The sequence below is a fragment of the Danio rerio genome, chromosome 6, assembly GCF_052040795.2.
Source record: "Danio rerio strain M-AB ecotype USA chromosome 6, GRCz13ab, whole genome shotgun sequence".
Taxonomy (NCBI): domain Eukaryota; kingdom Metazoa; phylum Chordata; class Actinopteri; order Cypriniformes; family Danionidae; genus Danio; species Danio rerio.
The window spans coordinates 46,226,724-46,244,357 of record NC_141026.1 but is presented as its reverse complement, the minus strand read 5'-3'; the positions used below and the strand labels follow the sequence as shown (position 1 = coordinate 46,244,357).

Here is a 17,634-nt window from a genome sequence, read left to right as displayed (position 1 = left end):
GCAGCAGTCCCTAATCCTGCACATTTCCACGGAGAGTGTGACAATAAGGACCAGTAACCCGACACCTCTCCCAGCTCAGAGCGCTGAGAGCCAGCACTACACTGCAATACTGATAATGGACGGGTGGTAATGACATCCTCCAACTGCCTGCTCACACACACACACATACACACAAACTCACTGCCCCCTCATTTCACCTCATTCACTCTCGTTTCCTTTTTAGTGCTTGCGAGGCAGCGCTGCATTGATATTCCTTAAACATCCCTGTCGGGTTTGTTCTAAACCTCCGACCCGAAGTATTGAACTTCTGCAATTAATTCAGTCTGAACAGATCTAGAAGTGTAGATACCATTCTAACTTTGATGTGTGGATCATTTAGGATATTAATAGTTTAGCTGTTATAATGTGGTATATAACATTTAGATAAAAGCCTTTTTTTTGTTATTCTTCTCTCAAATGAGTATACACTCAATCTTGACATCTGACCTTGTTCTTTTTGAGAGTTGGAGATTAGCAATCTGCAATTTTGGATGAATTGGTTGATCTAGCTCATAAATTGAGCTGAATTAATTGTTAAATTTTTGTTTTTTGTCAGAAATTTGGGTGAATGGTCAAGACAAAATGACAGCATAAAAAGTTTTTTCTTGATAAAGGTGTTAAGTGTATTCTTTTGCATGTATCCTATCACCTAATTGCCGTGTTGGGAAAGTTACTTTTGAAAGTAATGCATTACAATATTGAGTTACTCCCCAAAAAAGTAACTAATTGTGTTACTTAATTTCTTTTTATGGTAAATAATGTGTTACGTTACTTTTAAGTTACTTGTGTGGTACTTTTTATTACCAGGCTGAGGCTTTATCTCTTTCAGAACTTTTTTTTTTCTTTCTTTCTGTCTTTATTGGTGGAGCTTTGCCAATGACAATGCACGTATAACCTACATTTACCTTTAAAACAGGGTCTCCGCGGGGTCTTAAAAAGTCTTAAAGTGTCTTAAATCTCAAAAACAAAATTTTAGGCTTTAAAAAAGTCTTACATTTACTGAAAAATTTTGTTGTAGGTCTTAAATCTTTTTTAAACAGGTCAAATTTTTCTTTGTTCATGTATAGCTACCCGATCTGGCCAACACCCATAAATTTTTTTACTTTTTTACTTAATGTCATTTTTCACTCTGTTAACCATATTGGTTTACTTATCTACATTTACCACTACATTTAGTTTATTATAATTTGTAAAACCTTGAATTTTTTTATTTATTTATTTTTTATACTTTTAAGAAAGGCTATGTTAAAAAATTATGTTTACAACTCGAGCTCGCTTGTTTTGACTATTTAAAATACTTTCCTCAGAATTAAAATAAATATATATCTTACATTTTTTTTATTATTATTATTGTATTATTACATTTATTAAATTATATACAAAAGTTTGATTAGGCAAATAAAAATCTTTTCCGACTGGGCCATTGAAAAAAATAAAACTCCCTAGCAATTAGCCCTGTATAAGTCTAAAAGTTCATTCATAATGGTCTTAATAATTCCTTACATTTACATAGCACTTTTCTAGATACTCAAAGCACTTTTATACAATGGCGGAATCTCCTCATCCACCACCAGTGTGTAGCATCCACCTGGATGATGTGACAGCAGCTATATTGCGCCAGACCACATACCAGCTTATTGGTGGAGAGGAGATAGAGGGATGAAACCAATTACGATATGGGGAGGGTTCGGAGCCCATGATGGACAGAGTGCTGGCAGTGGGCAAATTTTGGCCAGGATGCCAAACCCCTACTTTTTTTTTTTTTTTTTTTTTTTGATGAACATCCTGCGATTTCTAATGATCACAGAGAGTAAGGAACTCAGTTTAACATCTCGTTTGAGCAGTATAGAGTCCTCGTCACTATACTGGGGCATTAGGCCCCCTGTCGGCCTCACTAACACCATTTCCGGCAGCAACCTAGCTTTCCCATGTGGTCTCCCATCCAGGTACTGACCGGGTGCATTCCTGCTTGGTTTCAGTGACCAACCTTGTAAGAGTTGCAGTGAGCTAGCTGCCATTTTAAAATGTTTTTAAAGGTCTTAAGTTTAGCTTGCTAAAACCTGCAGAAACCCTGCAAAAAATACATAAAAAAATATTTTAGGATAATGTTGTCTGAGAACACTCTGACCCCAAAGCTCTACATGCCTTAGATACAGATTATTGAAAGTTTAAAGCAATTTGTTTGCTACTTTTGTGCTATTTTTCTTAAGTAAAATCACTGTCCATTGAGACAATTAATCCACTTTTCATTTTCTTTGATGCGTTCACAATGAACACATTCTCTCATTGACTGCGTGATTCATTTTGACTACTTAAATTTTAATTCAGTAATTTATTTTTTGAAGAGCTCATTACTTAAATAAAAAGTACTTGTAATGTGTTACCCCCAACACTGCCTAATTGGTTAGTCTAGTTCATGAAACCACATTATCAAACCAGACTGAATTGTTCGTTCACAAATCTGTCTCCCTAATTCCTGTCAGTAGTTTAGTTAATTTTGCCCTCCAGCAAATATGTTTTTCTGGTTAAAAGTCTTATAAGTGAATGTTTTTTTTAGTGAACTGTTTGTTCCAGCTCACAAATTCAGGCTTTATCATTCATTCTCAACTAATCTGTCTCTCCTAAAAGAGTAAATGATGACAAAATGATAACAAATTCTGATTGGTACTTTTCCTCAGGTAGTGGTATACTTACTTGCCCATTATGTTTCATTTTTACATCTACTGAATCATCTAAAGCAAAAGATAGTGTTGCGTTATGTGATGATTCTCATGCGCAGCCAATAGACGCCACCGTTGAGGCATTACATTTACAGAACAAAGACCTGAAACCGAAGCGTCCTCAAACTTGAACGCTATTCTTCAGCTATCTTACAAGCCCTGGCATTTCCTTCAGGAAATGCTAATGTGGTTTCTCCTCAACACCCTATTATTGTCTCTCCCTCTCAATCTCCCTCATTTCTCTTCCTCTCTCCCACCCTCTGTTTTGCCTAAGCACTGTAAAGCCTCGGTCGGCAATGTTTCCGTGAGCCTCCCCCCCCCTCAGCAGGCTTATTTACACCAGTGTTTAATAGCCTGGGGGAGTGCATGAGCTACGATGACATGCTAGAATGACTCCGAGTGCATTTCTTAACAAGCTGCTGAGAGAATAGCGGAGAGTGGGAGGCTGGAAAACGCCAAGAGAAAAGGGAGAGAGAGAAAAAAAGACATGTGTTTTTGCCCCCAAAGCACTTGTCTGTGGATGCTTAGACTGCGAGGAACGCTGAGGCGAATGATTATACGCTCCCTACAATTAAACACGCCGTTTGCCAAGGTGTTTAAAAGTTGACCTACTATTTACCCTGCTAATAAAACGAGAAGTCGTTGGGAATAATTAGAGCAAATTGCTGTAATTACCAGTGGAGTTAAAAAATGATTGATGTAATATGCATAGACAGATCTGGAGCGGGGTGTGTGTGCATGTGTGTGTGGTACTTACTATGTAATGAGGACCAAATGGTTGAAATTCATCAATAATAGTAATAACAACAGTCATTTTGTTTCAGGGTTCCTACGGTTCATGTAATTTTGGTAATATCATGGAATTTCAAATAGTCTATTACATGCATTGAAAGTCATTCATTCGTTCATTTTCTTTCAGCTTAGTCTCTATTTCAGAAGTCGCCACAGCGGAATGAACCGCCAACTATTCTGGCGTATGTTTTAGGAAGCGTATGCCCTTTCCAGCCGCAACCCAGTAATGGGAAACAACTATACACACTCATACGCTACAGACCATTTATTTTACCAAATTCCCCTATAGGTCATGTTTACTGTTGAGGAAACCCACGCAAACATAGGGAGAACATGCAAACTCCACAGAGAAATGCCAACTGGTCCAGCCGGGACTTGAACCAGCGACCTCTTTGTTGTGAGGCGACAGTGTTAACCACTGAGCCACTGTGTCGCCATCACAGCAAATATTATATTCAGCAAAAGAGAGGGAATGTTTCATATTCTTTAATAAAAATGGAAGGATGCAGTTATGTTATAGGCTTTGTTTTGTTATAAATATGCATACAGTGAAGATGACGGTCATATAAATATGTAGCTACATGACGCCTCAACATTTTTAGTGTCTTTTACTTGTTAATACCAAAATGAAAACAGGAAGTTCATTATATATCATGTTTTCATTTTATTGTTAAGCTAGTGAAACAACGTAGCCAGGGTGATGTGAATGGCTTTATAAAGTACATTGTTTCCTTTCAAGATTTTTCTGATGTGTCTTCAGACGTTTGTTTTTATATCAAACTTGCGAAGTCTGAACTTAAAGAAAAGGGCGCAAGACTGAACTTTGTGCATTTAATTTCTTTTACTAAAGAAGAACCATATCAAAACTCATGCATTTCAAAATTAAAACGTCTTAGTGTAAATGGGGCCTCAGTTTAGCCACAATAAAGTCAAAGTTTAATAGTTGCTTGTGTTTTTTAAGGCCTGTGTAAACATTTTAAGCGAGTTTAAAACATTTGGGCACAAGGAATTATGACGTTTTAGCTTTAACAAAGATTATTCATTCAATCATTCATTCATTTTCGGCTTAGTCCCTCTATCAATCCGGGGTCGCCACAGCGGAATAAAGCCAACTTATCCAGCACATTCTGCGCAGTGGATGCTGTTCCAGCTGCAACCCATCTCTGGGAAACATCCACACACACTCATTCACACTCGTACACTACGGACAATTTAGCCTACCCAATTCACCTGTACCGCATGTCTTTGGACTGTGGGAGAAACCGGAGCACCCCGAGGAAACCCACGCAAACACAGGGAGATTAGCAAAAATGAATTGTATTTAATTATTTACACAATGAAGAATATACAGCTTTATTGTACATTTATTTTATTTCTGTACTTGTATATTTTTAGTATACTCCTTCATTCTTATATTTGCTCTAATTTGTATATATCTCCCTGTAATTTGTTCATTATATATATTTTATGCACTCCCTTACAAAATCATCCCAATCAACTGAAAATTAATTAAGTTATTTTGTGGAAAAAACGCAATATAAATCGCTAAAAATTTTAATATTGCAATGTACGTTTTTTTTTTTCCAATATCAGGCAGCCCTAATCTGGGTATTTTTAATTGTCCCCATGAAGGAAACGGCTCATTAGTCATACAGAATGAAGTGTTCTGGAAATATAAAACTGCAAAATAGTTTCTGTGAGAGTTTTAGAGGAGGAAAAATATGGCCTGTGTGGTATAAAAATCATTACGTATAAAAATAGTGCACATAAAACATGAAATCCTAATGTGTATTTATTTTTTGTGTGTTTCAGACATATCACTCAGTGCAAGACGTGCTGGTGTCTTTCGGCAGGAGAACTTTGTGTTACCCGCTCTATCGGCACTTTTCCCTGGTCACATTAGCAGTGAAAGACACAGCATGCATTTTTCAGGCTGGTGAGTTCTGTCCGTCTTTCTTTATTTTCCAGACTTCTTAGCCATTTCCAAGTCACCAAAGTATGGGGTTGAGGGTCAAGACTAAATGCGTGACCTGTCCCTCACCCTATAAACCCTGCAGTGCTTCCACCTCATTACGAGGATCCCTGCTGCCCTTACAATGAGAGCAAGCAGATCTCTTTCAATTTCTTACATCTGTGGAAGCAGGTTTCTTCAAATTATGAGATGAAATTTTGTACATCGCTTGAAACCAACAAGAAGTCTGTCTTGATTTGTTGATGCATGTGTCTGATCTTTGTGGTCTTTACATTTTTAATATCCAATAACTTTTTAAAACATTGCTTTAAACCTAAGGTACATGCAATCTTTCTAAAAAAATAGCTAGTTATTTTTGTTTAACAGGATAAAAACGTTTAAAGGACCATGAAACCCCCTCGTTTCAGCAGTGAGTTTTCACACCTCTACTTTGGAACCCCGACAAACGTGATATTTGATTCGAGGCGCTGCTCTAAGCGTGTATTTTTCATACTATGTTTGATACCGCACGGCGAATGAGAGAAAAAAAAAAATCAGCATTTCCCGGAAACTTAGATACACACGGCAGGTAGCGTCAGAAAGCCGCGTGTGTTATTCCGGTCACAAAATCCAACACGAGGTTATAGTTTGGTTGTAACTGTTAGTGCTAACTATTGCACTCGGTGCAATAGTTTGTTTGATACGAATAAAATACGAACTGAATAAACAAAGAGCACTGGTCGCTCACTTACCAAATCTGTAGAGACAGGACAATCACCAGCAACTAGAGCCGCGTCTTTATTTAGAGGAGACTACAAGCGAATCTGGATCTCAGTGTTTGCAGATAAGAACAGCTCTCAGGTAAACAATAATCCTCCTTAGACACGTAAGTTATTGTTGTCGAGCGTCGCGTACACTGTTAATCCACACGTGAGTCTGCGCTCTCACAGAGAGAAAATGACAACGAAACTTAACTGCAGCAAACTATAAAAGCAACACTTCACGCTTGTTTTGCCAACACAATGTGGCGTCTTTGCCGTCTACACTGTGACAGTAATGAATATTAATGAAGTTGCACAATAGAGCGCGCTGATTGGTTTGAACCAAGCCTTACTCATACATTAATGCAACACACTGTAAGTAGTAATAAGACTCACTCTGGCACAGACGCCCAGTCTGCACGCTGGAATACAGGCTATTATGTCATGACCGTGACGCAGCTTCAAAAATTAGTTTCAAACAGGAAGTACCAATTTGCTTGAAATAACGCAAAAACCAGTTTACACTTTTTAGTGAAATATAGGTGTCCTAATAGTGTTTTTAGCAGTGTGGGACACATATATGACTGTCAACAGCTCAAAAAATGTGTTTTGGTGTTTCGTGACCCTTTAACTTTGGAGATTTTTAAAAATGAACTTCACTTTTAGCTTTGTCTTTTTTTTCCTCACAAAGGTATTGTAAATAATCGAGGGTATGTCAGCATTTATTATTCTAAATCTAAATCTCAGCATTTACTAATAAATATTGAAGATCAAAAGTTGGTAACATTTGTGAGCCACAAACATTAATGTTAGTTAATATTCAGCGGCCACTTTATTAGGTACAGCTGTCCAACTGCTCATTAACACAAATTTCTAATCAGCCAATCACACTGCAGCAACTCAATGCGTTTAGGCATGTAGACATGGTCAAGACGATCTGCTGCAGTTCAAAACGAGCATCAGAATGGAGAATAAAGGTGATTCAAGGTGATTTACTTTGAATGCGGCATGGTTGTTGGTGCCAGATGGGCTGGTGTGAGTATTTCAGAAACTGATGATTTACTGAGATTTTCACGCACATCTCTAGTGTTTACAGAGAATTAACCGAAAAAGAGAAATTATCCAGCAAGCGGCAGTGGAAAGGGAGATTCACATCATTGATATGCAGCCGACAAATCTGCAGCAACTGTGTGATGCTCTCCTGTCAATATTGACCAAAATCTTTGAGGAATATTTCCTGTTGCTTGTTATCTATGACACAAAGGATTAAGGCGGTTCTGAAGGCAAAAGGGGCTCCAACCCGGTAATAGTAAAGTGTACCTAATAAAGTGGCCAGTGAGTGTACATTTTGAAAATTTAAAAAAATAGCATTTTCATTAACTAACCTTAACAAATGATAATAAATACTATAAATAAATCCTGTTTATTACTATTTATTTAGTTTAATAAATTTTAACAGAAATTTTAACTAAAACGTTAAAATATGTATTAGTATTAAATGTAGTATAAAATTATATAAATAATCAAGTTTTGTATTATCTATCTATCTAGTCTTATCTAAAATCTAGTCCCCTTCCTCAGTTCCTGTTCTCTGTAAATCTCGGAAAAACATTGCATTATAGAAGTGTAAATCCTATATCATTTTGACTTTTAAGAGACTAACAGAAACAGGAACTTGACACAGTCAGCCTAAATTTACCCACAGCAGACAGAGTTGCTCACTCGGGACCAAAGTTAACACTTGTTCACCGGCCCTCCCCGAACAGCAGGGGCCTTCGGTAAAAGACATTTTCCATGACAGGAGAGTCAACAGATTGGTCATGTCTCGGTGTGCTTAGTCTTGCTGTTCTGTCAGCGTCAGTGGGAGGGAGGTTAAGAGCGAGGGAATCCGAGAGGGATGTCTCCGCACTTCTGAAGAAATCAGCAATTCTGCAGACTAGACACTGTTGCCTTTGATATCTCTGAGAGAGGAGCAACCTTTAAATCAAAGAAGCCATCTGTGGGAGAGACAGTAGCGCTGTGTAAACACGTTTTTCGGGCGTGTGTGGTGAGATTATCCAACACATGTTGATTTTGGAGCTCATAAATAAGTGCAATTAAAATGGCTCGGAAGGTTTGGGATTAGCGAGGTATGGTTGATTTTGAGAAGGGAAGTATAAGTAGAGTTTGCAAAATCACACACTTCAGCAGTTCATTTGTGCTGTCAATATGTATTTATGGAAGATTCCATTTGCATCACATTTTGTTCACTGAGGAAAAAATATTTGTATGTTCCGGGACTGTTTTTTACTTGTGCAAAGTTGCCGGCTGCTGTAACGTGAATGAAAATGAAGACCTTTCAGATATAGGCCAAAAATTTGCCAGTATAATGTTTGTGAGATGAGATGTTTTTATTTTTTGTGTGCTTTAAAGGTGCAAGTTTAAGGCCCCTATCATACACCCAGTGCAAGACGTGTTTGCTGCGATGTGTTTCTATTTTCAGACCAGCACAACAGTAATTTTCCCACTTTGCGCTGCATTGTTTAAATAGCAAATCCATTTGCGCTACTTTGTGGACTTATGGGTGTGTCGGTCTAGAAGAGAGGTGTGTGAAGGTGCGTTGTTGACGTAGGGCTATTTTGAAGAACTAAAGTAGACTGTGCAATAGACCAGCTGAAAGCAGGACTAAAGTCCAGCGCAAAGCTCGTTAGTTGTGCGCCTTAAACGCTTACACATTGCTTAATACACACAGAATGTACAGCAATACACAAATATATATTTACAAATGAAAAATAAATTGTTATTTTCTACATAAATATAAAAAACCACCGCCTCCATTCCTTCTTCATCTCTGGTGTCTTTTTTCAGTTTATTTATGACAATTTGCATTTTGTAAAATGTAATTATTATTAGCAGTATTATTTATACTTTTTATTTTTATTTATGTTTTTTTAATTATAACAAGCTTAGATTTGTCCACCTGTCAGATTTTGGACCATATGGGGCATAGCATATGTGTTTGGATATATAACTCAATTTTTGACCACACGGAATAAGTCCTTAAAATAGCAAAAGTGGATTCGGACGACTTTGCGCCTAGATCATTAAAATAGAGCCCTAAATGTAAGTTTGGCACCCAGTGGTTGAGCTAGGTATTGCATTGCTGGATCAAAACACACAAGCGCAGGTTGCCAGATTGAGGAACAGCTGAAGCGAGCCTGACTATAATGCCATTTATTGCCATATTACTAAAAGCAGCAGATAGATTACCTTAGATCTTGAAAATAAAATAAACCTTTTGAAATTGAACTTTAGACTCAAAACCAACACATATCAGTGATTCAGCATCTACAAAGAATAATGCTAAAGAGGTTTAATATGTATTAATTAGATTATAAGTCTTTTCATTTCATGAGTGAGTGCATATTCTGTGCTTTTGAATGGCTGTATTTAATTTTTTGTCTTGTTTCGTTTGGTGAAAAAAAGCCAAATCGCTGCAAATCTCATCACGTATTGTGTATTGTTAGGACACAGGGTTACAATGTAACCTGCTCACCTAATTTTTACACTCGTAATATTTATATTATTTTTCTAATTAGTAACCTCATGTGGAAATTTGAATCTGCATCTCATTTTGGAGTCTGGTAATGTCCACCAGAGCTTTTTGGTTACAGGCTAATGCTTTGAGAGTCTTTCTGACTGAATGAATGTAATACATGGTTTTCCGACAAGGCAATCCGGGGTGCTGAAATATAATTGGCTAAACTAGTAGTGGGCGGGTTAAAAGAACCAAAACAAAGACACCTTTTCGGCACTGAATGCACATTTTCAAAGCAAAATATCTGACTTTAGCATTGTTTTTCAGATTAACAAGAATGTTCACTTAGCATGTTTCTTAAATATCTGCAAACATATTATGGTGTTTTTATGATTTAGAAGAGTCAAACACTTACATACAGCACCTTTACCTATTAATTAGAGGAAGGTATGCTAGTATTCGCTCACTTTGAATTGTGGTTTTTACATGGCGATCTCTAACACCAAAGGACATCAAACCAGAATTTTATTGTTTGAATTTTTAGATCAAAACGACAGAATTTTTAATTGAAAAAGTATACAGGCTGGAGATTATTTTTGCATCAAATAGGTCTAAAATCGTAAAAAAATTAATCATGGGGTTTAAAAATCAGTGTTAATACAAGTGAAGATGTATATACAATAAAACTCGAAATTTCAAACATGGATTTATAAAGAACCATGGATTAATGGATTAATAAGACCCTAATATTATAAACGATCGAGCCAAATGGAAATGAATAAACACATTATTTCATGCTAACTGTTACATTGAATGCTTGGGAATGCAATTTCATGCTGTCTTTTTTATATAAAGATTCTATTAACCACAGATAATTGAAACTTGGACCTTCACATTTAATAAAAATAGATATGCATGCATTTAAATATACAGTAAATGATTCATTGATCTCTGAGAGCTCTCAGCCCACAGACTGTTAGTTGAACATCTGATGAATACTGTATGGCACACAAATTTGGAAACGCTTCAGTAGTTTTGAAATCATTATCTAATTGGATAAACTTTACTGGATTTCTTTTAAACAAGTGTCTCATTCTTTAATGGTCTGCCTAGAAACAAATCTGTCGTGACAGCAAACCCCTTCATATCGAAGAAGAAAGCTGTCGTTCACAACTGATGAATAGGGCTTAAAATAATCAGCTAAATGCTGGGTTTTCAGAAGTATATCTGGAATACTATTGCATATTTTTTTCTCCGATTTGTAAAGCCTCTGTCATATGTACATTACACAAGCGGTAGAGTATGGATGCCAGCAAAATACATTCATGCATAGTGAGCATGAATTGAATTGTCTTGTATGATGCGTTTTCTGTATATATATAATTTTTCTTTAACATAATAAATACACCTGTCTGGTATTTCTTAAAGAACCATTTTAAAAGGAAAGTGGAGTAGAGTAAACAGTACCTAAATGTCAGTCATACCCTAGTCAATTAAAGCTGCAAAGGAGTCCAGATATTTCAATGTGAGTCTAAAAATCTAACAATGAAAAACAGTTGTGTGACATTTGCAATAAATACACACTTCACTCTGTCCAGAAGTCTTATTTTCAGCAAAGTTTGGTATATTAATGTGACTATGCAGGGTGACTACTAATGGTAAGCTATGTTCAGCTGTACAATGCATCCGGAAAGTATTCATATCGCTTCACTTTTTCCACATTTTTTATGTTACAGCCTTTTTCCAATATTAATTAAATGTATTTATTTCCTCAAAATTCTACACACAATACCCCTATAATGACAATGTGAAAAAATATATTTTTTAAATTGTTGCAAATTCATAAAAATAAAAAAAACTGAAAAATCACATGTACATAAGTATTCACAGCCTTTGTCGTGAAGCTCTAAATTGAGCTCTGGTACATTCTGTTTCCACTGATCATTCTTGAGATGTTTCCGGAGCTTAAAGGGCACCTATGGTAAAAAAATCTACTTTTCAAGCTGTTTGGACAGATCTGTGTGTTGGTATAGTGTATAGACCGTCATACTGGGGTGATATGAACACACCCAGTCCTTTTTTTTCAATTTAACTACAAAAAAAAGGGTCGGCCAATTAGAGCTGTTTTCAAATCGATCGCACCATTACGTAGGTGTGCGATTTCCCCCGCCCACCGAATTGATTGACAGCTGCGCGCATTAACATGTTCCGGTAGTCGCGTGTATATGTCAACAAGACCAGGCAGACATACGCAAAGCAACCTGGAATAAAAGGTCAGTTCTGTTCGCTAGGATCAGCAATCATCATCAAATGTGATTAAGAGTAAGTTTCACATGTTTAAAGTGTTTTAAAACAGAGTATGTGTGTAATTAAATACAGCAATTTACTTCAGCTTTACTTCATCAGCACAGCCGCGTGTCAGAACAATTATAAAAAAAGACGCTTCAATCCCGGTTTGTGGAAGTTAAATCAGGTTTATTTTGTACACTAGCATAACAGATATCCACACTAGAGGTTTATCATCTGCGGTGTGTGTGTGTGTGTGTGTGTCTGTGTGTGTTTGTGTTTGTGTGTGTGTGTGTGTGTGTGTGTGTGGGCGCACGTTAACCTTGTAACGATATTGTGTGTGACTCATCAATGCAACTTCACAATACTGATTAGTAAAGGTTAGTTCCTACTGTAGTATCTCACAAACGCTACGTGAGACCTTCTTCCTTTAAGTCTGTGTGTTGTCTGACGCAGCTGAGGGAGGAGGCATGTAGAAACAGTGGGCGGGAAAGAATCGGCTTAAAGGCGCAGTACGACAAAACCACTCCCTGCTGGAAATCAGTATAAGACAGCATCTTGTAAAAGGTATAATGAAAAATCTGATGGGTATTTTGATCTGAAACTTTATATACACATTCTAGAGACGCAAAAGACTTATATTAAATCTGAAAAAAGGGGTAACCTAGGTGCCCTTTAATTGGAGTTCACCTGTGGTAAACTCAGTTGATTGGACATTATTTAAAAAGGCATACACCTGTCTATATAAGGTCCCAGGGTTGACAGTGCATGTCAAAGCACAAACCAAGCATGAAGACAAAATAATTATCTGTAGACCTCCGAGACAGGATTGTATCGAGACACAAGGCTGGGGAAGGTTACAGAAAAATTTCTGCTGCTCTGAAAGTTCCAATGAGCTCAATGGCCTCCATCATCCATAAGTGGAAGATGTTTGGAAAAACCAGGATTCTTCCTAGAGCTGGCGGGCCATCTAAACTGAGTGATGGGGAGAAGGGCCTTAGTCACAGAGGTGATCAATAACCCGATGGTCACTCTGTCTGAGCTCCAGCGTTCTTCTGTGGAGAGAGGAGAACCTTACAGAAGGACAATCTGTGCAGCAATCCACCAATCAGGCCTGTATGGTAGAGTGGCCAGAAGGAAGTCACTCCCCGCCTGGAATTTGCCAAAAGGCATCTGAAGGACTCTTAGAACATAAGAAACTAAATTCTCTTGTCTGATGAACTATTTGGACTAAAATTTACCTATTTGGAGTGAATGCCAGGCGTCACGTTTGGAGAAAACCAGGCACCACTCATCACCAAGCTAATACCATCCCTGCAGTGAAGAATGGTGGTGGCTGCATTATGCTGTGGGGATGTTTTTTAGCAGCAGGAATTGGAAGACTAGTCAGAATAGAGGGAAAGATGAATGCAGCAATATGCCGAGTCATCCTGATGGAAAACCTGTTTCAGAGTGCTCTAGACCTCAGACAGTTCATCTTCCAGCAGGACGATGCAAAATACACCACCATAATATCAATAGAACTTGAGAGATAAGGCAAAGAGGAATCAGCAAAAATTCACAAAGACAGGTGAGCCAAGCTTGTGGCATCATGTTCAAAAAGACTTGCGGCTGTAATTGCTGCCAAAGGTGCATCAGGCTGTGAATTGTAGTATTGAGCAAAGGCATTGTATACTTATGTACATGTGATTTTTCAAGTGTTTTATTTTTAATAAATTTGCAACAATTAAAAAATATATGTTTTTCACATTGTCATTATGGGGTATTGTGTGTAGAATTTTGAGGAAATAAATGAATTTAATCCATTTTGGAATCAGGCTCTAACATAAAAAATGTGGGAAAAGTGAAGCGCTACGAATACTCTCCGGGTGCACTGTATACAGATAAGCAGAAACGACCAATGAAAGTGCATTCCTTAGATCTGTCAATCAAGTATGCAGAAACGCCTGCTAGCAACCAGCAGTACAGTAACTTACTGATCCCCTGCTATTAAATCACTGTCAGTGTTGAGCGCTTCTTAATTGGGATGAAATTGTATTTCTGATTAATTGTCTGCCCTTAGAGGTTTTTAAATTTCACTCGACAGTATCATATCCATTTGTTACTCTTCTCATGGAGGTGCTAGGTTGTAATCGACTCGCTGTTGTATATTTTCACACAATGCCTGTGACATCTCACTCAAGCCTACAATTTGTAGATTTCCAAACATCAGAGCCCTGCAAGCGCTACGGCTTCTCTTTAATGAATGGTAACAGCGGTATGAAAGCAGGCTGCCCTGTCACTCTGTGACTCCTGGGTAATTAATTTGTCGGCAGAACATGAATGGAGGTGTGTATCTGATGTGTGTGTACTCTAATTTGAGGCACTTCGTTTAAGCTGCAGTGAAAGCAAACAGTTGTAGGTAGTAGGAAAACAAACCCATTAATGATGCTGCGCGAGGAAGGCCGTGATGGAAATGCTATCCAGGGGTAAATATTTGAACAGCCCTCTGGCAGCTTGTCTGGTCGTTCTCTGAGAGATTCTGCTAAAGCCAGCGGGCCCTCAAGGAGATTAAGGAGGAAGTCTATGGGTAAAAGCCTAGAAGATGCACTGTGGACAAATGTAAATGCTCATTTAATGTCTGGATGTTCAGGGACATGCCTGTATCAAAGGGATAGCTCACAAAAAAATCAAAATCTTTAGAACTACTTAAGTGTTAGTACATGGTGAGGAAATGTTTATTTTTAGGCTAACTATGTCTCTGAAGGTCCCTTGAAGTGATTTGAAATATGCATTTTTATTCTATGTTTGACTTGATCTCAACCAAAACATGAAGAGAGTGTGGGGCATAGTGCAGCTCCTTCCCTTTAAAAAAAACAGCCAATAGCATTTTGTTTTATCAACAGTCTGCCAGTGAGAGTGATTAAGCACAAGCACATCAAATGTGATGCATCGTGAAATGGGCAGGGCATGTCAGATACTAAATAGCATTTGATTGGTTACAATCAATCAAATACTTGACAATCAATTCAAGTATGACATGAATAAATTTGTTGATCTGTTTATCTTAATTTACGTCCTGCGGCTAAATTATTTTTTTTACAATTTCAGTGATCAGCTTGAGGTAGGTTAACTCATTTTTATGCTTTTGATGAAGTAGCATACAACTTGAGCTCTTTAGACCATGCGCCGGACGGTTTCTCTGTGTTTCGCTGGTAATTTCTTTAAAAAAATATTTATTTAGGCCTATTTAATTATTCATTTATTATTTATGTACAATAATTGAGACATAAAATGAGATGGTAAAATATAATCAACAAGGAAAATGTAAATTAAAACTGTAAATGGAAAAGCTTATTTATTGACTGTCTTAGGACTATCACTTCACCAAATACTGTACATCTCTCTACATTTAGGCTAAATAGCTGCTTTACTTATTTTTTAGGCCTACTTATTTGTATGTATGTTTGTACTTTCAGTTTAGTTGTCTTTCATTTCTTTAATTTTACTTTACAAAATGAATCATCCAAAATGAATCACCTGTCAACCATTGATGCAGACGATCCATGTGAATCGGGTGTAAGTGACAAGCTTTACATGCTTGTATCAGATTTATATCGAATACTATAGATATCTTAGAGTAACAGTACTGATGTTAATAAAATCTAATAAAAACTGTAATTTAATGGGAGCTTTAACCGCATAGTTTTGCTTTTATTTCCACTGTATTGTGTTGTGTTATTATCAGCTTGCTGATTAACCCAAGTTTTTGTAATTCCTTCATAGTGGCGTTTTCGTATAAAAAAAATTATTTATTGCAATTTTAGGTTTTTTTTTTTTCAATGTCCTGCTGCCCAAGTTTTATTGATTTATTTACTTATTTTAATGTCACTATAATGTCTGAATGAATTAATTCTGAAAAAAAAAACATACTAAAACTGATCAATATAAAGCTCCCTCTCTAGACCTATGAAGCAATCTTATATTTAATGAAGTATATCAGCATTTCTTAATACCAATCCGCATGCCTCGTCGATCTGCATATTTTGCATGTCTCTCATTTAACACACTTGAGTTAGATCATATGGCTCATTAGAAGAGTTTTGTGCATGAACTGTGCCCTGACTGACACATGCCAACACAGTGTGCTTTGTTTATTAATGCCTTTTCTTTCATTGCTTTTTACCTGAGCACGAGAAACCTTTATTTAATTTTAAAACATTCGTTCATGGATTTAAACACTGGCAATGCCTACAGCAAGAGAAGCATGAAGTGTGACAAAATAACTGTAAAAATAAAATAACAAAATAAATTCACATATCATACGCTAAAATGCTATTTGAATGAAACAAATACAGTATGCTATCTTCATATGATAATCATGGCAGAACATTCTGTAAAGTCCATTTTGCAAGGCATTTGTTATCAAATTGGAACAAACATCTGACATAAAAAAGAAAAACATGAAACATGCAGTGTGAGGACTGCACATTTCAAGCGATATAAAAGTTATATTGTATTTTTTGTAACCAAGTTAATTTTCGTGGAATTTTAAAAACCCTCTCGCATCCTTCAGAGTTTAGCTTTTTTGCCATGCTCCATCGCTGCTTATTGAGATTCATTGTTTTGCTCGGCAGGGATTGTCATCTTTACGCCAACGTGATCAGTCTTAAAAAGTGCATTGCCAGATTCACCATGATAGATGTAGGCCATTTGATGTGACATAATTTGATGTCAGTGTTCTTTAATGTAATTTTTGCAGCTGTTTCTGGAGGACAGTTGCTTTGTTCACTCATGTCGGGTTTTCACAGACAGTGTCACCATGTTGTATGATGTGAATAAATTTGCAGATTAATGCTGAATCTCAGCAAGGTTGTCAAAAATATATCCAGGTCTTATTTCATGAGAGAGAAAGAAGAGAAAGAAAAAAGAAAGATGGACCTTTTTGTTTTTATCATTTTTACATTAATCTTATGACAACACAATTATACTGTGTTTGCTTTACTTTTTGTTTATTCAAAAGAGATGGAAATCTTCTTTCTCCGCTTATAAGTAGCTGTTTATTCTGATTAAAATGTCAGCTTACAGAGCACACTCAGTGGGGAAAATAAGTCTTCAACAAGTCACGTTTCTCAGAAAACATATTTCTAAAGATGCTGTTGACTTGAAATGTTGGTAACAACCATGGAAATCCATATATGCAAAGAAAACTAAACTAGTTACATTACAAATTAAGTTACGCATAATAAAATGAAATTATGCAGGAAAAAGTGTTGAACACATAAGGAAAGGGAGGTGTAGAATGGCAAAAGGCAAGACAGCAGCTGAAATCTCTCAGTATTTATTTAGCGAGCCTCTGCCCTTCGCCATTGTAAATTAATATTAGCTGCTTCAGTCCAACATTTACATTAGCAGGAGGATGAAGATGAACCAGAGTGGACATTTCAGCAAGGCATTGATCCAAAACACAGACAGGTAAACTATTAAATGCTTTCATAGAATGAAAATCAAGCTGTAGAATGGCCTGGCCAATCACCTGACTTGAATCTAATAGAAAATACAAATTAAAGGTCCTATTTTAAAGAAGAA

General features: G+C 36.8%; 1 protein-coding gene and 1 long non-coding RNA gene across 7 annotated transcripts in view; both read left to right on the top strand.

Annotated features, from left to right (window-relative positions):
* Positions 1 to 17,634, top strand: part of shq1 (SHQ1, H/ACA ribonucleoprotein assembly factor) — a 74,217-nt gene that overhangs the window by 26,624 nt on the left and 29,959 nt on the right. For all 6 annotated transcript variants that reach the window (NM_001080600.2, XM_087255831.1, XM_087255832.1 and 3 more), the window contains 1 exon segment: positions 5,364 to 5,487. In NM_001080600.2, the coding sequence (NP_001074069.2) occupies positions 5,364 to 5,487 (124 nt within the window).
* On the top strand, positions 11,498 to 15,736 carry LOC147843613 (uncharacterized). Its single transcript, XR_015494159.1, has 2 exons — positions 11,498 to 12,001; positions 12,078 to 15,736. It is a non-coding gene; the product is annotated as an uncharacterized LOC147843613 (long non-coding RNA).